Source organism: Camelus ferus, chromosome 21 (genome assembly GCF_009834535.1).
Source record: "Camelus ferus isolate YT-003-E chromosome 21, BCGSAC_Cfer_1.0, whole genome shotgun sequence".
NCBI classification, from domain to species: domain Eukaryota; kingdom Metazoa; phylum Chordata; class Mammalia; order Artiodactyla; family Camelidae; genus Camelus; species Camelus ferus.
The window spans coordinates 26,625,345-26,649,991 of NC_045716.1; the positions used below are offsets into that span (position 1 = coordinate 26,625,345).

Genomic DNA, 24,647 nt, shown 5'->3' on the forward strand with positions numbered 1-24,647 from the left:
AAGGCACAAAATCCTTAATGGGCATTGGAGACAGACACTCTCCCCATCATGGCACAGCCAGGCTGCTTGAGAGGCAGGTGCAAGGCCCCCTTCTCCAAGGGGCTTTACCCAAGAGCCCAAGCCTGGACCCCTGGCCCTTGAGCTGTCATTCCTTTGCTTCCACCCCCACCTGCCTGTGCTCTACCATCTCCTCGGTGGGCTCATCAGGGTCCACATGTTCTTCCTGTGACAGTGAGGAGTGGGGTAATGACAGGGGCAAAGCCATGTTTATTAAAGCCTGCAGTGCCAGGCTGAATAACAGTCCTCAAGATGTGCCTGTTCGAATCCACAGAACCCATGTGTATGTGACCTGACGTGGCAAAAGGAACTTTGTGGACGTGATTAAGTTAAGGATCTGGAGAGGGGGTTCTTGGATTATCTGGGTGGGACCAATGTCATCCTGGTCCTTATTCAGGGTCCTTATTAAGAGGGAGGTGGAGGAGGATTCTACAAGGAAGGAGGTAGGACACTTGACGGCCAGAAGTGTTGGAGTGAAGTGAGGAAGTGGCCACAAGCCAAGGGATGCAGGTGCCTCTAGACACTGAAAAGACGAGGAAATAGATTCTCCCCTGGAGCCTCCAGAAGGACCCAGCCCTGCGACACTTTGGTGTTAGCCCGTGAGACCTGTGGCAGACTTCCGCCTTCCAGACTGTAAGAGAATGAATTGACAATGTCTGAAGGACCCAGCTGGTGATCATTGTTGTAGCAACCATCTATAGAGACCGAGATGCCTCCGCCAAGTGACAGCCACCCTGCATGAGTCACTCCCCTCAAGTCCACGACAGAGGCCTGGGCCAGCCCCACTGACGGGCGAGCGGGGGCCTCTCAAAGCTTCCAGGCAGGGATACTGGCTGCACAGTGGTGTCCATCACTACTGGATTGTGGAGGGGGTACATGTGGACAAGAGATGGGCACCTGCATGCTTGCTACATTATTTTCTGTTATGTTTGAAATATTTTATAATTTAAAACGTTTCTAAGGGACATCTGCCTGGTCCCAAATGCTGCACTCTCTCTCAGACTCCTCTTGCCCCTCTTTGGCAAATATCAGTGGCCAAGTATGTGCCCTTGGGGGACTGGAACCAGATCTTCCTGTGCTCGGACCAAGCCCCTGGAGAGTCTGAGGGTCCGCAGGGAGTTGGGTAGCCCCGAGCACAGAGGAGCTGTTATTGGCTCCCCTTTCCCAGCCTGGCTGCGGGACAGGAGTTAATCCAACCAATCAGATGGGAGTTAGAGAGACCAAATTCATACCCTGCTGTGAGACGCTGGGCTAGGCACCTAACCTTTCTGAGCGCAGCCTTCTTCTGTAGCAAACAGGGAAATGCTTCTGATCTTTGAGTCTCTCTTGAAGATGTAAGACCCAAAGCAGGCGCCTCCTTCTCAGGTGGACGCCTGGGACTTCATGAGCGTGTGTGTCAGGCCCTGGGGCCTCTGGGTGAAAGAGTGTGCCCACCTGAGTCACCGTGTGGTGATTTGGTGCCCCTGGGTGCTTCCAGCCTTGATGTGGAACCTTAAGGTGGAGGACCAGCTTGGCCACATCTGACTGTCTCTCAGCTGCTCTTCTCCAGGCTCTGGGCATCTGACAGGGACCCCTGGGACCCCTCTCCTATACTAGCAGCCCCGGGGGCAGCCTTGGGCACAGGACAGGGGCCCAGACTCTCTGTCACATCCAGCCACTGGGGTAGGTACCAAACACGGCTCTTACCTAGAGGTGGAAAAACGCAGTGCTGCAGTGCGCTGTCTTCTAGGGCCATGTCACCGTTGGCCACCAGAGGGGCCACTGCTCTATCCACCCCTGGGTCTATGCACTGGGATATCTGGGTTTCTGGACCCACATGTGTAATTCCTTCTCCTGCATCCAAATAATGATAAAACTAGCAGAAGGGGATGAAGAGTACACACCGTGTACCTCTGAACTCATAGAGTCCTCCAGCAACCCCGCAAAATAAGGACCCCCGTTGGCCCTGCTTTCCAGACGGAGCTGCAGAGGCTCAGAGAGGTGAAGTGACTTGACTGAGGTCACACAGCAGGATTCACAGCCAGCTCTGTTGGGTTCCAGAGCTGAGCTCCTAATGGAGACCAGTTGGTGTCTCCCCTCCCCTTCCCTCCCCTCCCCTCTTCTCTTCTCCCCACTTCTCCCGTCCCCTCCCCTCCCTCCCCTCACTTCCTCTCCTCTCCCCTCCTCTTCCTCCTCTCCACCTCTCCCTCCTCCTCTCCACCTCTCCCCTCCCCTCCCCTCCCCCCCTACCTCTCCAGGCTGACAGCAGCTGAGAAGCCAGCGCCTTGGTGTGTTCTGTTCCAACTGTGGAAGACATCTCCTCCTCTCCATTCTTAATTTGCGTAGCGGGAGAGGAATGTGTGATTTTTTTTTCCGCACGCTGTATTCACTTGTTTTCCTTTCATAGAAACCCCTGGTTCTGCCTGCTCCCCTCTGTTTCTCTCCGAAACCCCCATCTCCGCACTCAGTCCCTTCTTCCCCAGAAGTTATTCTCACTGCTCCCCAGTCCCAGGCAGGCCCGTGCTGAGGACTCCCAGCCTCAGAACCCTCTCTCCTCCCCGCCACCACCCCTGTCCTCTCCTTCCCTGCCCAGCCAGTCTCTGCAGGGTGGTCTGCACCAGGCTTCTCCGACTGTGGGAAGCATCTGAACCCCCAGGTCTTGGTGAAGTGCGGATTCTGACGCAGCAGCGCTGCGTGGGCCTGGGAGTCTGCGTTTCTCGCAAGCCCCCAGAGGTGGCTGCTGCCCACTGAGGCCCCTGAACGAGGCTTTTAGCTCTGCTCCTAGGCTGTATTTGCTTTCCGAGGCCACCAGCAACTTCTAGTGACTGCTAGTGACCAGTCTTGGTCCACGGCCCGCTTTGGCCCATCTACCCATCAGGGTCTAACCAGAGAAGCAGGGCCAGCCGGAGATGGATGTGAAGACATTTACTGTCAGGAACTGACTGAGTGCTGGTGGGGCTGGTGGAGCGAGTGTGGAATCTGCAGGGCAGGCCCCCAGGAAGGGCAGCTGGACCTCTGCTGCCGGGCTGGAGCTGCTGTCCCTGAGCAGGATTTCTTCCTCCTCGGGGAAGCATCAGCTCTGCTCTCAAAGTTTTCACCTGATTGACTCAGGCCCATACGGAGAATCTAGAGCCATCTCCCTTCCTGAAAGCCAACTGATTATGGACTGTTATCACATTTGCAAGACCCAGAGGAGTGTTTGAATCACAGTAGCTTGCCCCCTCCCGGGCAGGGTACAAGGGCTCCCTGGGTGAGAGTGAGCTCACAGAAGTGGAGCTGTGCAGGCAGCCCCTAGGACTTGGGGAGGGCAGCCCCTTTCCTCTGGGGCCACACCTCTGGCTGCTTCCTGCACATCAGTTGGTGCGTATCCTGTGGGTGCCACTTCCCTTGAGTTCAGGGGGCTCACAGGCACCTCCTCACCACACCCCCACATGCCCACACCTTGTCCTTCTCTGGGCTGAGGGTCCCCTGGCCCGGGTTTCTCAGCCTCCACACTGCTGCCATTTGGGGTCAGATCATCCTTTTCCAGGTGGAGGTGCTGTCCCCTGCATTGCAGGACATTGCGAGCATCCCTGGTCCCTCCCCTCTAGATGCCAGGAGCACCCCCAGTCGTGATAACCCGAATGTCTCCAGACAGGGCCAGATGCCGCCCCCTGCTGACAGCCCCTGCCCCCACCCACCCAAGGGGGTCAGCTTTGGATTCAAAGCATATTCCTCCTCTAGGGGCTGGGCCCCAGGCCTCTGTGGTGCCCAGGATCTGGCTTCTTCCCAGTTCCAGTTCCGTTTCCCCCCCAGGACCTCATTGCTTTCACTGAGCCTTTCCCACCACTGACGGCACCGCGGCCCTCGCCTCTTGGCCCACCAGTGTGGCAACGGCACTGCCCTTCCCTCCACCCTCCCTCGACTCCCCACTGCCCACGGGGTAACTGGCGCCACGGGAACCCAGCAGGGGGGCAAGGGTGTGAATTCTGTGGCTCGAGCAGCTGCTCCCCATCTGGGTGGCCCTGGGCCTCTTGGCGTCACTTTTGCCCTCTGGAAAATGGGTGTCATGGTGACAGTTACCCACACTTTGGAACAGGGCCTCAGTAGCAAGACAGGGGGGAACAGCCCGGGGGCTGCCGGTGCCCTTGGCCCCTCGTAAAGGGCTTGTCTGGCTTTATCTGCTGTCATTGTCCCCCTGTGCCTGGGCTGGGCAGATTCATGCCTGGTGAGTGTGCCCCTTCTCAGCTTCCCTTCCCTGGGATCCCTTCCTCTCATCTGTGTCCTCAGAGTCCTGCTCATCCCAGGAGACTGAGCTCCCGCAGCACTAGTCTCACTCTGGCATCCCAACCAGAGGGGCAGGGGCAGCATGGTGGCGTCGGGGCACTGGGAATGGGGTGAGCTGCTCATGGAGGACCCCTTATTTGGGGCTGTGGGACACCAGCCAGCTTCACAACACCAGCCAGGCACCAGATACAGGTCAGCCCGTCCCCTGAGCTGGCCCAGAGCTGGCCTGCTGACCCAGCCCCACGGCCGCAGGTGCCCCAGGCAGCACTGACGGGGTCTCTGCTCTGCGAAGCCGGGCAGAAGGAGGGTAGGGCTCAGAGGCGGAGGGGAGGCGGACATGGCACCGGCTTAGCTTTGTTTCCCAGGGAGGCAAGCAGGCAAGTTCAATCCACTTTTTAATAAACGAGGCCTTTGATCTGCAAAAATGAGTAATTAGCAAGGAGCCAGTGAGTTGGCACCTTGGCAGCCTCGGGGGCTGCAGGAGGTGGAGGCTGCTGTACAGAGCAGGCTCCAAGGATGCTGGGCGGCTGTGTCTGGGGGTGCGTCACCAGAGACGGAGCCACGCACCAAGGGTGGGTGCCTGGCTCTTCTGCCCCCACCCCAGCGGGGACGGCTCTGTGCTGCTCTGAAGCTGCCCCTCCCCACCGTTCCCTCCCCCCCCCAGGGCACCTGGAAGCCTCCCTCTGCTGGCCGTGCCTGATTTCTGTGATTTCTGTGATTCTGATTTCATGTCCATCCTCAGGGCATCCCTGCCTTGTGAGCTGCAGAGCCAAGGAAAGGCTTTGGGGGCTTTAGTTCCCCTTCATCTCCATCAGTGCCTCCAGGTGTCCTAAATAATCGAGTGTGGAGTTTAAAACGAGTGTTTGTTGGGCCAACCTGACTTGCAGGCAGCACCCTCTCCAGCGGATGGGCTCCCCTCTTAGGGATGCGTGGAGCCCCCACCGCTCGCTGGCTGGCCCCGGGGGTGGATCCTGGCAACAGGGTGCGGGCCACCTCGTGCCCCTGGGCTGTGCTGGGAGGACGGCCAGGGCACAGCTCACGGGCCTTGATGAGGCAGGACCCAGGCCTTCCTGGGGCCCCAGCATCTTAGGACTGTGACAGAACAGGGCATGGGGGTTACTTCTGACTCAGGTGTGGGCTGGGGTCCTTCTGGAACTCCCTGTGCCTCGGTTACTGGTGATCACCAGGGTCATTTGGGAGCATTTATTAACCCTTCTCCTGTTGTGTGGGACTCAGTGGTGTCTGGGGCTTGGCCACTGGATTTTGAGCCTGTGTTCTTTCACTTATTCATTCCACAAACGTTTATGAGGCCTGGCCCTGGGCCAGGAGGTTGGCAAGGGTTTGCTCAGGGAGCTCCCAGTCTGAGCATCAGGCTTTGAAGACAGTCTCCGAGGTGCCGGCAGCAAGGGAGCCCCACAGGGAAGGCGCGGCGTGGGATCAGAGCACCCAGCCCCTGGCAAATCGCGGTGGACCTGGCAGCCATCTCCAGCTGCCACACTGTGAGCTACTGAACAAGGGCAGTACATCACACACATGCACACCCCTACACACATGCGTTCACACATGCACACATACACACGTGCACACGTGCGGGCTGACACAGTGCAGTTCACATGTGCACATGCTTGTTTATGGGTACGTGCATGCTCATGCACACACAGGCGCCGGTGCACACGCGCCCACGGGCACACACACTCCAGGTGCAGACCTTGGTGCCTGTGGGGCTGCTGGGGACAGTAGACAGAGACTTCCCGCCTGGCCCTGGTTCCCACGTGGCACAGGGCTCACACACGTGGACACCTGGCCTGCTGGTCCAAGCTCCAGCCGTGCTGCGCCTTGGCCGCCCTTCAGGAGGACAGACTGGACGAGGAGGGGACTGGGGCATGCAAGCAGGGAGACACCGGTCCTGAAACTGTCTGAGAGCAGGGTGGCAGTGGGGTGTGGCACCCCCTTGGCCCCACAGACTCCTTGCCTTTGGGGACACTTGAGGGAGGACCAGAATGGGGGTGGACTCTAAATACAGGGTCTGGAACAGGGGTCCTGGGTGTCTGGGTCTGAGGCAACGCTGACATACTTCAGTAACCGGAGGATAAGTTTCACAAAATGATGTTTTTACAGCAGGTGGTGCATTCCAGTATTTTTTTTTTATTCTATTCCATTCCCTTTTAATAAAAATTGCTCTCATATGGGAAACATCCCGGAATTTGAGAAACGCGAGGCAGACGACATTTCAGGCTGCCCCCGCTCTGAGGTTTGGGGGTGCTGGAGACTTCCCGAGCTCCCATTCATCTTTGCAGTGAGACAGAGATTACTCAAACAAAGCCGGCTCCTCCGTGCCTCCGCAGCCCGCTCGCTGCCCCCGCTCGCGCCAGCCCCTCTGCCCGCCAGGTGCCGGTGGTGCTTTTCCTTTTTCATGATGATCAAAAGAAGCACAGCATCAGAATAAAGATCTGGAAAATAGACGCAGGACCAAGGGAGGCCCCTTCCTGCTCCCAGGACCTCCTGCTCCCAGATGCGCCCTCCCCCTCTCCTCGCTCGTGCCCTGGGGTCACAGACCCTTTGCTGCCCCAGAAGGGCTGACTCACCCTTGTCGCCCCCTCCCCGTTTCATGTTCACTCTGTTCCGCTGTCTGATTGTCGTACTGTGAGATCTTTATCCCACTGTGTCTCCAGACTTGCCTTCATCCAGATCTCACTTCACCTCTAACCAGCTGTTTGTATAAAGTTGCTTGATGTCCTTTGTACGATGGGGGTAACCTGAGTGCCCTCTGAACTTTCTGGGCTGTTCTGGGGGGTGCAGTTTTATGTGGAGGTTAAAGGTACAGACTAAGGATGACAGCATGACAGCACTGGGGTGCAGAGCCGACTCTGTGTGACCCAGGGCAGCTGACCTACCCTCTCTGTGCCTCAGTCTTCTCATCCACAAAATGGGTGTGTGACACAGCAGAGCCTACCTCATAGGCGTTTTAGGAGGATCTAGCAAGTTAGGATGTATAAAGTATTTGAACAGTGCTTGGCACATAAATCAATGACATTGAGTAATTATCTGAAGGAGTGGCTGTCAGGAGAAATAAAATCTGGGCTCTCTTGAGCAGCTCCTAAGGGCCAGGCGGTGTTCTAAGCAGCTGTGTCTGGGGTCTTTTTCTTTTCCTGTGAAGTGAGGACTGTCATGACCATTTTACAGGTGAAGAAGCTGGGGCCCAGAGAGGGTCAGTAACTTCCTTGCAGCCACACAGCCCACAGTGAAGGAGTTGCTGCCTGAGTCCAGGCACGCTTTAATAGGTGGAGGCTGCTGTCGACCTCCTGCGTATTACTGATACTGGTGCTCGAGAATGAAACGAGGTGATGTGTGTGGAACACAGCCGGGTGTGAAGTGAGCTAGGCTGCTTTTCCCGTTGGCGCTGTCGGTTTGAGCAGTCAGGCAGGTGACTGTGTGAGGTCACAGCGGGGCATCTGTGCCTCAGGTGGCCCTGGCCTGACCCAGGTGGCTGTCGTGGGCTGAGTGAACACAGTGTGGGATCACCCAGGTCCCCCCGCGTCTGCTTCCTCGCCCACAGAAGGGATTCCACTGGCTGGGCTGCAGTGCCCCTCCCCGCGCCGGGCTGGCAGCCGCGGAGTCATCCTGGTGCCCTCTTACGGGACTGCAAATTGATTCACCACCCCCGCCCCCGCCCCCCGCAGCTGCCCGACGATTTGTTCTAGAGTCTGCGCCGGTATCAGTGCCAAGCCAGCTGGCCTGTCATTTCCCTCCTGGGAAAGGGGCGCGTGTCTGTGCTGTCCCCAGGGTCAGCTCTCACGTCTCCCGTGATCTCTCTGAACAAACAGCCGGCCCTGGCGTGACTCGCCCACGTGCTGTGCCCTTTCTAGAGGCTCCCACCTTCATTCCCCATTTTTACTTTTCCCCTTTCCACCTCTATCAGGACTCGCTCCAGTCAATTATTCCCCTCAGATCTTTTCAGGGAAGACAGCAGTGCCAGGCTTTGAAAATCACTCCTCAATGTTTCTCCCATTATTAGATTTCTTTCCCTGGAAAGGGGGTGTGTGCATGTGTGCCCACGGAGAGAGAGAGAGAGTGGGAAATTCTTCTTTTTAGAAGAGTAAGCTTAAAATCCTTTGCTTGTCAGACTCTTAGATTTTTGAATTGTGTCCTTACATCAGGAGACCGTGCTTGGATTTTCATTTTTGATGACTTTCTTTTTCGCCTGTGGGCCCAGAGTCAGCGGCTGTGCTATTAATGTCTTCTTCCAACCTGAAACGTCAGTGGCAAGAGGCCTGGAACTTTCCCCATCTTGCTCTGAAACCCCAGTGCCTAGAACAGTGCCTGGCCCAGGGCAGGGGCCTGATACATATTCTAAAATTAATTCCTAGGTGCAGGGAGAAGCGTACAGCTCAGTGGTAGAGTGTATGCTTAGCATGCACAAGGTCCTGGGTTCAATCCCCAGTGCCTCCATTAAAACAAAAATAAATTTAAAAACCTAATTACCTCCTGCCCCCGAAAAGTTTTTTTTAATTAAAAAAAATTAATTCCTGGGTCTGTTGGTTCTTCGACTCCCCTCCTCCCCGTGGACACCAAGCACAATTTTGAGCCACTGGCGGCCATGGGAAGTTTAGGTGAATTCTCAATCCCGTAGGTGAGGGTGCAGCCAAAATAGAAGTAAACTGCGCAAGCCATGTAAAAATGTGAGTGTGCGGGACTGGCCCCAGTGCCTGCGTATGCTGTGTTCTGAGTTCAGTCGCTGTGCGCCTGCAGCTGCAGGGGCCCAGCCTCTGCTGGGCTCAGAGGCGCCGGGCATGGGGTTCGGAGGGCAGCTCTAGACGAGGCTTAGTGGGCTCAACCCCTGCTCTGCCCCTGATTGTCCCTCCAGGCAGGTTACACAAGCTCTCTGGGCCTCCAGACGCACTTTCTCATCTGGAACGATGCTGATAATGACAGTGTCTAGCTCCCTGGTTGTTTCGAGGATTAAGTGAATTAAAATGTGTGGGAAGTACTTAAAACAGTGTGGAGCGCAGAGCAGGTGCTATGCCTATGTTTAGCCATATTTTATTGCCATTATATTTATCATTCCTTCATATCTCGAATGAAACCTTTTGGCTGCCAGGAGACGGTTCACTGCTGTGACCAGAACACACAGATTCTGTCTCGTTGTCTGGGGCCCCTGTCATTAACATGTTTGAATGGGTGAATTTCAAGTCGGCGTCCAGCTTGGTGAGCAGGGCCCCGCAATGACAGTGGTGTTGGAGCACTGGCTTGGCTTACTAAGGGCTGGTGACCTGTGCCCCCGGGCCTGCAGGATGCCAGGACACCCAGGCTTCCCAGCAGTGGAGTTAAGAAGGGCCCTGGCCATGTCCTGCCCGCTGTCCCTCCGTAAGGGCTGGGCGAGCGGGCCAGCGTCTCTGCAGGCCCCCAGGCGCCAGCCTCCAGCCCGGCCTGCCGCCCCCTGACACTGAGGGTCGCTGAGCCGTGACCCAGCAGATGTGACGCCCTGGGAGGCTGTTTGCTGTGGCTGTCACTGTGTTTCCATGATCCTGTGACAGAAACCCTGCCCCGGCATTAATTTACATTATAGCCGGTGCACCCGGACGTGTTTTTAAAGGGTATAATTTCTATCAACTTCAATTAGAGCTATTTTTATTTTTGTCGCCCTGAAGAATTTCCCTGCGGTTAAGCTGCCGTTTCTCACTGTAATACCCCTGGCAAGGGCTGGGGGAAAATTAATAGTCTAGCGATCACTTAGCTAATGCACTGTCAACGCTTGATAAACTGACTGCCCTGGGTGAGACAGCACGGTTCCCTCCACAGGAATTATGTCATGTTCACCTGCAGCGGCCAAGGCCCCTGTGGTGAGGCCCAGGGCCGAGCTAAGCCCCGACAGAGCCCAGGGCAGGGACCCCTGCTCTCACCCTCTTTTCGGGATCTGTCTTTACAGTGATTGAGGTGCACCAGGGTGGGCATCGGCCCATCTTCCTGCTGTGTGGCGTTTGGCAGGTTGCTAAACATCTCTGATCTCTATTTGAATAGGGAGCGCTCCAAAGGGGTTACTGCTGATAAGCCACCTGACCTCTCCAGTTTGGGGCATCAAAGGAAGCCATGTAGAAGGAGGGTTGTGTGTGTAGGTGGGGTGCATCATGCCTGGTGAACAGGGCTGTGATTTATGATCGGCGAGAGGTGCAGACCCTCACTGGGGATTTACTAGGTAAAGCCTGGAAAAGTGCAGACCCTGAAGACAGGAGGAGGGAGCTGGGACAGGGCTGGGGTAGGATGTGAACCTGGGGTGAGGGCAGAGGGAGTAGCTGAACCTGCAGGGAACCAGCTTCCCTCCACCTAAATCAGGCAACAGGCTACAAACTGTGGCACAGCCTCGCCAGGGACGACTCCTCCGGAATAAAAAGGCACAAACCACCGATATGCCCAACAAGCTGGTGACTCTCCAGGGAATTATGCTGAGTGGAAACAGCTAGTCCCAAAGGGTTACACACTGTGATTGCATTTACATAGCATAGTTGAAATGACAAAATATAGAAATGGAGAACAGCTCAGCGGTTGCCAGGGCTTGGCGTCGGGGGCAGGAGGGAGGTGGATGTGCTTACCACAGAATGTCACAGGGGTTGCTCAGGATGGGGCTGTTCTGTATCTCAGCAGGGGAGGTGGGTACAGGAACCTACGCCAGTGATAACACGGCACAGAACAAAATACACACATGGACAAGTACAGGTCAGATGGGGAAATGTGCATAAGATAATGAGGTGTCCTGTTGGTTTCCTTCTGTGACCTTGTGCTGTAGTTTTGTAAGATGTTACCATTGAGAAGACTGAGCAAAGTGTATGCAGGATCTCCCTGTATCGTTTCTCACAACTCCATGTGAATCTAGAAGCATCTCATTGTAAAAAATTTCAATTAAAACAAAAATAAAAATCAGATCACATCTCTCCTTGGCTCAGAACTCTCCCAGCTCCTGTCTTACTCCAAATGACAGCCAGAGTCCCTTAGAGGCCTGGGAGGCCCTCCATAACACGACCCCATTACTTCCCTCACTCTTCAGCCACATAGGCCCTGTTGCTGTTCCTCAAACATACCAGGGACTCTGCCACCCCCGGGCCTTTCCACAGGCTATTCCCTGTGCCGGAAACACTGTTCCCCAGGCCACCACATGGCTCCTTCCATAACTTAGATGTCTCCTCTCTGCTTTCGTGGATACACTATGCCAGGCCCTGGGGTTACTGAGTGCTGTGGCTCAGGTTACTTTTGTGCTGGGGAGTGACAGTCTGGGGGAGGGGCAGAATCAGGGGTTCTCAGATGAGGGCACCAATGGAGGTGGTCCAGGGCGGGGTCTGGCTCTGCCTGGGAAGGAGAGCTGCCGAGAGTCCAGGGGAGCAGGGCAGACCCTTGGCTGAAAACAAGGCAGGAAATTGGGGAGGGGCGGAGGGCATTTCAGGGTGAGAAGAGGGACTCACGGGCATGACAGTGGCTCATGAGCAGACCTCTGTGTTGCTTCTACTCCGAACCCTGAACCTGGGGAGCCCTCGCCATTTTATAGATGAGGAAGCCAAGGCTCAGAGAGGTAGAGTCACTTGCCTGAAGGCACACAGCTCATGGGCAATAGAGCTGGGATTTGAACCGGGCTTGATGATTTCTGCATCTGCCCTCAGCCCCTGCAGGATGCCCGGAGGGGTGAACGGAAGGTGGTGAGCCCAGCAGTACAGGCGCACGGATGGGCGCCCACATCCTTCTGTCCTTCCGCAGTCCCTCCCCCACAGGTGGATCTTAGTAAACAGCAAGCCTCAGCAGTGCTCCAGCATCTCCCATTTCTGGAAGCCTCTCCTCTGCTCTGAGTCATGGCTCGGCTCCCCTCCTCCCACAGACCCCTCCTCCCCCAGGTGTGTTCAGGAGTCATTCCACACCCACTTCCACCCTTCCAGCCACAGACCTCCTTGCTGCTTCTAGAACAGGGCTCAGCAAACTGCCCACAGGCCACATCCAGCCTACAGCCTGCTTACATACCACCCAGGAACTAGAAATGGATTTTACATTTTTAAATGGTTGCCAAAAAAAAATCAAAGGAAGAAAAATAACATTTCACCACATGAAAATTATATGAAATTCAAATTTCAATGTACATAAGTAAAGTTTTATTAGAACAGCCACACACTGTCCATTTGCATGCTGTTTAAGTCTGCTTTGGTGCTCCAAGGCCGAAGCTGAGTAGTTCTGACAGAGACCACACAGTCCATCAGCCAGAGATACTTACTATTTGGCCTTTTCAGAAAAGGTTTACAAACATGCTCCTTGCCTCAGGGTCATCGTGTTTGCTGTTCCCTCTTCCTGGAACACTCTTCCCCCAGGTATCTATCCCTGTGGCTAGCTCCCTTGTTTCCTTCAAGTCTGCACAAATGTCCCCTTCTCAGTGGGGCCAGCTAATGGAGAATTCTACCTGCACTCACCCACCCTTCTCCCCATCCCCTTCTCCAATTTGTCTTTCTGGCACCTCCTACCAACTGACATGTGAATATGTATTTATCGTCTGTCTCCCCCAGCCAGCATGCCAGCTCCTTCACTGCAGGAAGTTTAAACTGTTTTGTTTGCTACTGTATCTCAGGCACAGTGCCTGGCAATAGCAGGTGCTTAATAAATGTTTATTGGATGAATGCATAGTTGCATGGATGGACAGATGGATGGATGGATTGGTAGACAAATGGCCAGCTGGATGGATGGATGAATGGACAGACAGGTGGATAAGTAGGTGGGTGGGTGGATAGACAGATGACTGGATGGACGATGGATGGATGGACAGGTGGATGGCTGGGTGGATGGATGTGTGGTTGGTTGGGAAGGTGGGTGGGTGGACGTGAGGCATGACAGATGTGTGAAACACTGGGCTGGCCTAAATCACATGGCTCTTAGATGCCACATGGAGGGCTCAGAACTTCCCTGAAGGGTTTTATGTAGGCAGATGAATGTGGTGTTTTGGACAGTGGGCTCAGGCCCAGCCGTGGTTCAAGTGGAGTGAGCAGAGCTGTGTGCCCAGAAACCCTTGGGGGGCTCTCTCCCTGGGAGGCAAAAAGAGGTAGGCACAGTAGGAGGGAAAGGGGACCCCAGGAGAGCTGGGGTGTCGGGCAGTGATTGGTCTGGATTAGTCTAGCTCCCCCTTCCGGCCTCCAGGAGCTGGCCTTCCAGGATAATTCCAAGGACTCTGGAGCCCCCATATGCCCAAGGGTTCTCTCCCTGACCCTGGCTCTGAATTGGGTTCCCCCAGCATCCCCCACATGCTCTGTTGCCTGGCAGTCATAGGGAGGCATGCTGGCCTCTGGAAATGGTGAATTCCTCCATCCAACCCCCTGCCCTGTCCCAGGCCTTATGAGGGAGTCAGCCGGCTCAGAGGCCTCCCTTGAGAGTGAGGGCTGGGCTCATGCCTCCTAGAATGTTCCTTTTAGCCACAAGAGCACCAGAAGCTGGGCATGCCTGCCCCTGGCCAGTTCCTACTGGCCTTGCTGCCTGAATATCCTACCGATCTCCCTGTGGCCCCACCCTTCCCAGCGGCACCTGCCTGCCCGGGTGTCTCTCTGTGCTCTGGGTGCTGTTAGCAGCAGACTCCGGCTTTGTAATAATCTCCCAGGGACATCATGCCCCACCTACCCATCCCACACTGTGTCTCAGTTGCCCCATCTGTGTAATAGGGCCTAACAGTTCCGACCCCCAGGAACTAAGGCTTAATGAGGCTGACACCCACAAAGGCTGACCTGGGGCCTGGCACTCAGTAGGTACTATCAATATATATTGAAGAATGCTGAAGCCTCTGCTTTAGGGTTATGGCCCGTGACCCTTCTGCTCCAGCCCTACAGGGACAGACAGTGGCTCCTGGCTTGGAGACACTGCCTAGTTTCAGCTGAACCCAGAGAATCTTTCTTCCCGGCAGCCCCAGGTCTTGAACCAGGGGCTTTCTGGTTCTCTTTATGGAAAGTGGGACTGGGTTCTCCCTCTTTCTTTTCTTTTCTTTTCTTTTTTTGAAGTATAGTCAGTTTTCTATGTGTCAATTTCTGGTGTCCAGCATAATGTTTCAGTCATACATATAAATACATATATTTGTTTTCGTATTCCTTTTCATTATAGGTTACTACAAGATATTGAATATAGTTCCCTGTGCTGCACAGAAGATCCTGGGCTAGGATGCATGAATCCAGCCTCGGGTATTTAACCTCCTCGCACTGTGGCTGGAACTCTCAGCATTCCCTTTTTAGATGAGGAAGCTGAGGCCCAGGGGCGTTGAGCCCAAGATCACCCACCTTGGAACCCAGAGTGTGTAACTGCCTTTGGCCCCTTTTCTCCACTGAGCTCGGCCACTGTCTTCCTGAGAAACACCAGTGCCTTTCTCCTTACCAGACACCCAGGGGGAGGTGTCCTGTGCCTGCTGGAAGGGGAACCAGGTTGGGTGATCTCTGTCCACTTCCAGACCTCTTAGCCTCAGTTGCCCCATCAATAAAATGGGCTGGTCAGACTCCCCACCAGGCTTTACCCGGCAGGACCTTTGCAAAGCTCTGGGAGGTGCCTGTGTGCACACGCTTTGCAAATCATTCAGATGGAGAATTGTGACTGTTCCCATCCCCTCAGGTGGCTGCAGTGAGTCTTCACCTGGCGGGATATGAAGCCAGGAACAAAACCTTCTTTTTATTTTTCTCAGTCCTGGACCTTGTGTCCACTTGGGCTTCTCAAGGCTGGATGAGCCTGGCACCTCACTCCACCCCTCCCTCCGGCCCCTGAAACGTGGGGGCACCTGAGGGGACTCGGCTAGGGAAGAATCTGATTGAGACCCCCGGCTGTGGCTCTGCTGCCCGAGCCGGTGACCCCCTCCCCACGAGCGCTGCAGCCGGAGTGCCCTAATTGCTGTCACAGATGTGCCAGCCACCAGCCTCTCCCGCGCGATCTGCTGTGTCGCATGAGCTTAATTAGTCCCTGATTACTCATTTACTGGGTGCTGTGTGTATTCCATATCTAATAACTTTCCAATTACGCCCGGGCGCACCGCACGTTTAATAACCCGTCGTTGTCTGCTTATCGGGGCCTCTGTATTTGGCAGCTCCATCTCCCCCTGACCCGGCGCCTTATCGTTCTCTTTATTGTAGTATTTGGAGTTCTCCGCTTGCCATTACGGGGCTATTACAGGGAATTAAGGGGCATAAAATACTGTTTTTCGGCCTCTGACGCACCAGCTTGTAGTGTGGAACAGGAAATGTTACCAGAGGGGGTCGAACACATCTTTGTGGGTGGGTTCTTGTGGGGGCCCAGAAACGGGGAGGAGGGGACCTGTGCAGGGCTGGCCCGAGTCCTGATTTCCCTTCTTGACAGACAGTGCCAGGCCTGGACCCACGTGTCCCCGGCAGGTGGCAGAGGTCTCTGGCCAGCGCCGGAGGTACACCCCCGGCCGTGCCCACCCAACCTCCAGCCAAGGCAGGCAGCCAGCCATGGCTGCTTGGGAGGGAGGTGGCTTTTGTCCCCGAACTTGGCTTCCTGCCTGTGTCTGATTTATCCTCAGGGCAGAGGGCAGGCGATGCTGTGTCCTTTGGTGCCATCAGGATGCTGGCGTCTCCTCCCCCCTCAGCTGCAGCTCGGTTTTGTCTCTTCCTCCCTCCTTGCTCTTGAGGTAAATCAGTCGCCACCCATCAGCAAACCCACTGCCCCTTCCGCACGGCCTAACCCTTCGTGCTGGAGACCACAGTCCAGTCACTGTGTGTCTGCTGAGGCAGCGAGTACAGAAGCCAGGCCCTGCTGGTGCTCAGTGAGCACCTACTAGGGGGTGAGCACCTACTGGGTGCCGGCGCAGTAGGGGCTGGGTACTTGACAGACGACTGGCCTGGGTTCTCGGCTCTGTGATGCCTCCAATTACCAGGGTCCCCAGGCAGGGAGCAGTGTATGTCCCAGGCCTGGTCCTAATGGCACTGTAAGACGAGCTGTGAGCTTGGAACACTTGGCACTGGTAGAGACTACATTGGTTCAAGAGCCTGCTTTTTATTAGTCAGGAATTGTCGTAAATTTGGCCTTGAAGGGTGAGGAAAGGCGGCTCTCTGCCTCTGTGTGATGGTCTGGCTCAGAACCTTTGCCTCCACCTAAGATGCGGCCAGCATGAGATAATCCAGATTCAGCACACCACGTGTGTCTGGCAGCCTCCCCCGTCCATTAATAGTGATTGAGCCCCCAGGAGTCCCAGGCAGCTGCTGACAAACGCCAGAGAAGGGGCTAGAATCCTTTGACTTCCAAGGGGAGTCAGCATAGGGGAACAGCTAGACCCGGAGGGTCTCTGGCACACGGAGGTGCCAGGGAGCGTGTATTTCCGGGCAAGCCTTGTTCTAGAGCTTTTTGATTGTATTAGTTATTTACTGCTGCGTAAGAAAGGACTACAGGTAACCAGCCCGCAGCAACACACGTATGACCACCCCCTCAGCGGGGTCTCCTGCCAAGGGCCCCACAGGCTGCCGGTCCAGCATCAGCAGGACTGTGCTCTCAACTGGAGGCTCGCCTAGGAGGAGCCCACCTCCAAGCTCACTGTGGGCAGGATTCATTTGTCTGTGAGCTGCAGGCTGCTTCGAACATTCAGGTGCAAGTTTTTGCGTGGACCCACATTTTTGGTTCTCTGGGATATCTACCTAGGAGTGAAATTACTGTGTCAAATGATGACTCTGTGTTTGACCCTTGAGGGACTTCCCGGCCGTCCGCAAGGCCACTGCACCATGTACAACCCCACCAGCAGCGCATGAGGGCTTGCTTAGTGTTTCAACCCTTAATAGTCATGAGAATGCAGCTGTTAAAAATGGATTCCCAGCTTTCTCCAGGAAAGTTGGACCTGACAGCATGGGGCTGGCTTCCCTCCCTGTTGGGAGGCCGGTGCTGGGTGGGACTGGGGCAGTTCCCCTCGTCTCGTCTACCCAGATCCTCGTTTACAGTTTACCCTCCTGGCTTCCACGGGGGTATGTGTTGGAATCTCTCATCCTTCCTGTCCCCCCTCCCTTTCAAAGCCTGCTCCTCCTGAAGGCTAAGTTCAAATTCCACCTGCTCCGGGAAGCCTGCCTGGATTTCCTAGCCCTTGGGGGATTTCTTCCATCCTCAGACTCCTTTGTGCTTGTCTTCTGCACCCCCTCCCACTCAGTAGCATTCTCTTTTGCCATCTGCTGTTCTCCACTTAAGAGCTATGTCCTCTGGTTGCTTCGTAACAGCGGAGTCTTCTCCCAACTGCCTGAGTTTGAATCCCAGCTCCTCCAATTACTGTGAGAGCTCGGGCTACTTTGCCTCTTTGTGTTTCCATGTTTTTGTTTGAGACAGGACTGCTGGGAGGATTAACAGTGGCACATGGTAGGTGCTCAGTAAACGGCATTCTCGTGCCCACAGCTCCCCATCCGGGAAGCCATCCCCACCCCCATGAGGCGTCCCCCAGCCACCTTCCCCCTGCAGGCCCCTGGAGGACAAGCAGGAGGTGGGCCTCAGCCCCTCTCTCCTGTCCACCAGCCTGTGAGCAGGGTCAAGGCTGGGGCACAGTGCTGCCCTACCTGGCTCCCCGCCAGCCCGCCCCCAGGGGGTTGCAAGAACGCTTCCTGGTGACCAGGTGCCACCCCATAGACAGTATCTGGGGGTGGCTGGACAAGTCAACCTGTGACTAGTGGGGGACCCAGCAGCCCTACGTCTGGCAGTTTTCTGAAGAGATGGGGGCAGCTGCACGAGCAGCTGAAACCCGATGGGGAGGGATCTGTGGGCTCTAAGGTCCCCCACGTGCTGATGGGCCCCCGACCCTAATCTACCCAGTGAGTGAGTGAAGTGAGCTGGACCCAGGCTCCGCCTCCTCCTGCCCCCGCTGAAGCCGAAGCCGCCAGCACCCCTGAGGGATTTGCGGAGGCTGCGGTCTGGGCAGTGTCAACATATGGATCCCATAAATTAAAGCGTTCCCGGAAACAAACAGTAGATTTATCTGTCTCTCCCATGTGGGGCTGGGGGAGCCTGGATGGAGGGCCATCCATCTCTCTCGGGCGCTTTGGTTTTAAAGCACTAATCCCGGAATAAACAGGATCAACATGAAGTTGCTTTTGCACAGCCAAGAGGGACCAGAGCTTGTAATTGTGGAGTTGGGGGTTGTGTCCCCAGGACTGGTCCCCAGGGAACTGGAGCCCTGGGAGGGGCTTCCCCCGACGTCCCGCCCAGGCCCTGAGGTCAGAGGTGTGGGCCCAGGGTGGGGAGCCCTGCTGACCTGGGTTGACCCTGCCTTGGCGTCTGGTCTGTGACGTGAGGCTCCTCCCGCCCCCTCTGAGCCTCACTTTCCGAATCCATGGAAAGAGGCTGGGAGACCAGGATGGCCACAGTCACCGAGACAGAAAGTAGGAAGGCGGTGCCCAGGGTGGGGGAAGGGGTGTGGAGCTAGTGGTGAATGGTATGGGGTTGCCATTTGGGACGATGAGAAAGTTCTGGAAATAGATACACATGGTGACTGGACCTAATGCCACTGAGCTGAACACTTGAAAATGGTCAAGATGGTAAATTTGATGTTATGTGTATTTTACTACAATTTAAAAACCTAAGACAAAGCGGGAAGTGCAGATGGAGGGACTGCCCTGCAGGGTGGACTGAAGACTAGCTAGGCTAATCGTTACAGTTGTAACTAACTAGTAGGTAACCGTTACAGACTTCCGTGCAGAGCTGAGGGGCTCAGGCAGCGATGGGACCCAGGGGGAGAGCCCCAGTGCGTGGTGGCTGGCCTATGTCCCCAGGCAGGGTTTGCTGGGTGAGTTGGCCTTCTGGGACCAGCTCTGCCGCTGCCCTGAGCCGGCCACGCTGAGTCCCTGATGACAACGCCAGGCCTTCGCTGGGGAGGCGCTGCCCAGTGGCCCACGGGGCCCACCCACTGGGCACCTCCAGGCAGGCGTGGCCAAAACTTACCATGTTCCCCTCCTGTCCTTCCAGGTCACCTCTGTATCTCTTGAGGCGTCAGCGGCCATCCACCCTCCTGCCCAGGAGCTTGAGCCCCGGCCAAACGCCCTAGCAGAGAGCCTGCCCAGGGGCCCCCGGACCGCCCAGGAGCAGGGGCCAGCCTGGTGTCAGCAGAGCAGCCAGGACGGGGCTGGACCGGACCTCACCAGCACAGGTAGGTGCCGGCTTGTTACTATGCCTGGGTACTAGAGTGGATCAGGCCGCCCCGGCAGTGAGGGGTCCCCAAAGCCAGTTCGGACGCAGACTCCCACCCCACAGTCGCTGCATTCTAGGGGAGAGCCAGGAAGCTGAGTCTCCCTCCTTTACCCGAGTCTGAATTTTTTTCATGCTTCTCAGGAATTAAACCAAACTGTGGTTTCACCAGAATTCCTGCTTCTCGACACTCTCTCATCCTCGATTCACAAATCGCCTTTGTTGTATTTTTTTTAATCTCTGTGTGCATCATATTCATTCATTCATTTAAAAAATAATGTCGGGGGAGGGTATAGCTCAGTGTTAGATAATAATAATTTAAATAACTAAATAAATAAATCCAACTACCTTCCACCCCCCCAAAAAAAAATTAAAAATAATTTAAAAAATAATGTAATGGCTCTCCATGAACCGCTACCCAACCCAAGCCCCAAATCGCTCCATCCACCTGGATGCCCCACCCCGCAGAGGGATCCGTGTCTCCCATTTGCTCTTCTGTCACACCTGTGTTTGCCTGAACACCCCATCACCTGGTTTCTGGGGGGCTGAGCTTTGAGCTTTGCCTTCTGGGCCTGGCTCAGCACTGCAAGGTCCGTCTGTTGTCACAGCTGCCGCAGCGCTTGGTTCTGCCGCCACGTGCTGTGCGAGGTGCAGCTCTGCCCGTGCGGGTACCCGCTCTCCTGCCGTGTGGGTGCCCCGCACACGGCTCTCGGTGTTAACCTTACCCTGGCCGGGGGGACGAAGGTGTACGACCGTTCTCCAGGGTGGGCATTTACAGCCCCCCCGGCCCCAGCCACAGAGACCCCGTCCGCCTGTCTCGGCCCCGTCGGACGCATCACTTTCTCCATGATGGAGAGGCTGGCCCCCTCCTTGGTTGTTGGGCCCGTGAGTGTGAGTGTGGAGCTCCAAGGTGTTTATGGTGGGCCATATGGGCCCTGGGCTGGGAGCAGTGTGTGGACTCCTGCGTTATTACCTAGGGAGGGTCGTGGAGCAGCCCCGTAGGCCAAGACCCCTCAGAGTGGGTCCCTGTGTGTATCTTGCCCCCATCACTGTCCCTGAGAGTCCCAAGACCCCCCTGGTACTAGCCCTCTGCAGGGGCAGCTGGCAGAAAACACTGCTTATTAGTGAGAGGGCCTGGAGCCAGCAGGTAGGGGGAGTGAGTGATGGAGATGGGGGTAGCTGCACTCCCCCTGCCCCCAGTCCTCAGGTCCTGGGCGTCCATCTGGGGCATCCATCTCCAGGGAAACAGCAGTATTCACCTCTTTCTCTCTGCAGTATGGACTCGGGAAGGGAAAGGGCTGGCCAGGGATGGAGCTGGCTAACCGGGGGCTGTTGGGCCACCCGGCCCTCTGAGGGGCTTCCAGACCCAAGCAGATGGGGACGGGGTGTCAGGGAGCAAAGGGGACATGCAGGGTGGTGGGCAGGGATGCCCCCAGCACACTCAGAGCCTGGGACAAGTGACTTCTTGCTTTGTGCCTTGGTGTCCTCATCTGAGGGATAGAAGTGAAGGCTAACGAGAGACCCCGGCCCGCGGGGCAGGCGTGAGGACTGAATGCCTGGAGAGGAGCCCGTTCTGCGCAGGACCCGGCCCCTCCCCTGCCCTGCCTGAGTGCTCGTAGTTCCGGCGTCAGCGCTATTGTTTGTAACTGCTAGTCACCCAGCAAGGTGCCTCCTCCAGGCAGCACAGAGGATCCCTGAGGCTGTTCTCCTGATCCACCTCCTTCACCCCGGCTGCCCCTCAGCTCTGGGTAATAACCTGCAAAACCGTGACCCTCGGGGACCCTCCCTTGCCCCAGTTGGCACATGCGAGGCCCTGCCCCCTGCCCTAGGGCCACCCGGGGCAGGGCAGTGGCACAAGACCCACGTCTGCCAGCTGCTCCCTGTCAGGCCCCCTGAGGAGGGGGGTGGAATGCAGCTCCACAGCTGGAGACCCGCCAGGAGCACCATCCCGCAGTCAGGCCCTTCCCGGGGAGGCTGCCGCTGCTGCGTGGAAACGTGACAGTGACTAATGGTTTATTACACACCTGCCACCTCTCATCGGGCGGGTGGGTACAGCCCCCGGGGCCAGCTGCGCACTGCCAGCTGGATGGCGGGGCGGGAGCAGATGGGGCAGCACTCACAGACACATGGACACGCACGGGCTCAGGGACACTCAGGACAAACACAGACGGGGGAACACATGACACACAGGGTACCTGTGCCGAGGAACACGCAGACACACACATACAGACACGCATGCACAGATGGGCCCCGGGACACTCTAACACGTGCACACAAACACACGTCGCAGACAAACACCTGGGAACACAATATATGTGTGCACACATGCTCCCCCCCGCGCACACGTGCACACAGCCCTGTCGCTCCCCCTCTCTAGAGCTCTGAACCCCCTCCCGCTCCCCGTGTGGGAACGTTCACCCCAGCGCTGGCTGGGGCGGGGGCCTTTCCCAGAAGGGCAGGTGGCCACGGGCAATGACGCCTGGAGGGACAACTACCCATTGTAGTCCATTTCTGACTGCCAGTTCCCTGCAGACCTCTGGAGTGTAGGGACAGCAGCCTTCACCATGTGATGGAAGCTGTCACACCAGCAGCCCTTGTGCCGGGCTGGGTGACTGGGTCAGCTCCCCTGGAGAAACACATGATCAACCTTGGTTTCTCCCAGGGGAGGCAGCTGTGTGGTTCTTGGGCACCGCATTTGGAGAGCCCACCTGGGGAGTAGTCACTTGCTGGCTGCAGGGAGAACAGCTCCAGGGCTGCAGGGGAACCAGGGACCCACAGAGCTGGGAGGCCTCTGGCAAGCGAGGCCTGAACCTTGGACTGACCAAGCTGCTGGGAGAAGGGCACAACCCCAACCACACCAGAGGCAGCCTTCCCTAGTTGGCGGCAAGCCCCTAGGTCCAGCTCTTCCCAGTATTCTTAAGCCTTTAGTCAAAGGAGGATCCATTTTTCACGTGCCGCTAGCAGGCAGTATAAAACCTGGCGAGAGGACACTCCTAATTCATCACCAGCTGCTGGGGACAGGCGTTCCTAAACAATTATCTGTGTGCCATCACAGCCTCCTTGGGAGAGAAGCAGCACCATCTGGTGATAAGTGAGGGTGTGGCTTGGTGTCCTAGACCCAAGTCCAAGTCTCTGAGTCTCAACACTGCAACTTCCCAGCCATGGAGTCTTTGCAAGTTTCAGAATCTTCCCAAAGCTTGGTTGCTCCAACTGCCAAGTAGGTGTGATAACAAAAGAAGTCTTCCTTGTAGCATAGTGTCAGTGACTTGGGAGGAACACCAAGGAGGCACCCAAGGCTGCAGTGCAGAGTTGTGCAGGTTGCACACTGCACAACTCCAGGGAGTGCCATTCTGGCTGTGGTCTCTGTGACTGTGCTCCCTGCATGGCCATCAGGAGGACCGTGTTGCACAGCTGAGCAGCCGCCCTGGAGTTCTGCCACATGGGCCCTAGACATCCCTCCTGAGGTGCGGAATGGCTTATAAAGTGGTTAATAATATCTTCACTAGTAGAAACAGTGGAAGCTACAGACCCCACTGATGGGTTTGGGATGGGGTCACCAGAAGCCAGACCAAGATTGATTCTCCAGGCATGGCTGTGTTCCTGGGGCTCCTCCCTTTCTCCCTGGCCATGTTGGGGTGCTGGGGTGAGCCACCCCTGTTGGGGATGGTCTGTGCATTCCTGCTGTCCTAACTGCTGCAGCTCTGCTCCCACCCAGAAAGCCTCCATTCTCGTTAGTGCTCGTTCCAGGATTTTGGAGACCACTGGCCCAGTGGGGAGGGGAAAGGAGGAACGGGGCTGGCAGGGTGGGGTAGGAGCTGACAGGAGAAGGCACAGCGCACCTTCTCTCTCCTTTCTGAGCCGGCCCAGAAGGCCCCTCCCGTCCCCTGCTCTTGTCACCACCGTGGAAGAGTTGGGTGTTAGCTCTTGCTGCCGCCGTAACAGATTATCAGTGGCTTAAAATGACACACTTTTAGTATCTTATTGTCCCAGAGGCTGAAGTCTAACTGGGCTAAAATTGAGGTGTGGGCAGAGCTGCATTCCCTCTGGGGGCTCTAGGGGAGATTCCATTTCCTGGCCTTTTCCAGTTTCTGGAGGTGCCCACGTTCCTTGGCTTGTGGCCCCTTCCTCCATCTTCAAAGCCAGCAGCGTTGCCTCTCCCTGCCCCGCTCCTGCAAGCACAGCTCCTCTGACTCTTTCCTATCTCCTCCTGCCACTTGTGATTCCGGGGACCCACCTGGACAATCCAGGAGACTGTCTCATCGCCAGGTCAGCTGGTTAGCAAACTTTGTTTCCCTTTGCCAAGTAAGGGAGCATCACCCCTGGTTCCAGGGATTAGGACCTGGATATATTTCATGGCCATTGTTGTGCTGACCGCAGAATCCCTGATAAAGTCAGTTGCATTAGTCAGGGCAAGCACTGCCAGGTGCTATAACAGGGAGCCCCACGCCCACTGTGGTTCCTGGTTGGGTGACACAGGGTCTCCAATTCCCTTTAGCCTTTGGTTCTGCCAGCTTGTGGCTTACAGAGTTTCCTGATTCCATCACTGGCAGACACAGGGGAGAAAGCCACTGGACACTCCCACACCTTGGCCTTGAGGTGTCTTGTGTCCTTCCATGGGCCTCTCCAGGATCGAAGGGCGCTGGCTAGTGACAACTGTCCACTGCAGGAGGGGCCAGGCATGGTGAAGGGTTGGCTGGCCATCTCTACCCGGCCGTCCATCCCACTGGGCAGTTCATCCACGGCTCCCTGAGCTCCGAGAATGTAGGTCTGAGTCTGTCCTGCTGCTCCTGGACACCTGGTCCCTGTGTGCTTTGGGGAAGGATTGGGACTTCTCATCACCTGCAGGTGTGGGAGCATGAAGCCCAGCCCCTCAGCTTCCAGCAAAAGAGCAACTTACCATCCGGAGCTCCCCTGGGCCGGGCTGGGGCTTTACCTGGAGTGGCCCCTGCTTCCTCATCCTGTCCCGTCCCTGCTCCCTGGGTGCTCTGCCTTATAAATCACTTGCACACACGTCCTTGTCTGCTTCTGCAAAACTGCCTAAGACAGCGTGGTTCCCTGGGCTGTGTACTTGGCACTATCTGCAAACAGCATGGCAAATGCGTGTCCCGGGCCCCGTGTGTAACCGGCCTCTGCCTGGGCTCCTCCTCCGCTGATGCTGGGGGCTTGGCCGCAGGTGCTGTGGCTTGGCCAGCTCT

General features: G+C 56.3%; 1 protein-coding gene across 2 annotated transcripts in view; it reads left to right on the forward strand.

Moving 5' to 3' along the window:
* LOC116658770 overlaps positions 1 to 24,647 on the forward strand; it is a 223,236-nt gene that overhangs the window by 123,470 nt on the left and 75,119 nt on the right. For both annotated transcript variants that reach the window (XM_032464494.1, XM_032464498.1), the window contains exon 2: positions 19,234 to 19,414. In XM_032464494.1, coding sequence (XP_032320385.1) covers positions 19,234 to 19,414 — 181 coding nt within the window. The remainder of the gene's footprint in view (positions 1 to 19,233; positions 19,415 to 24,647) is intronic.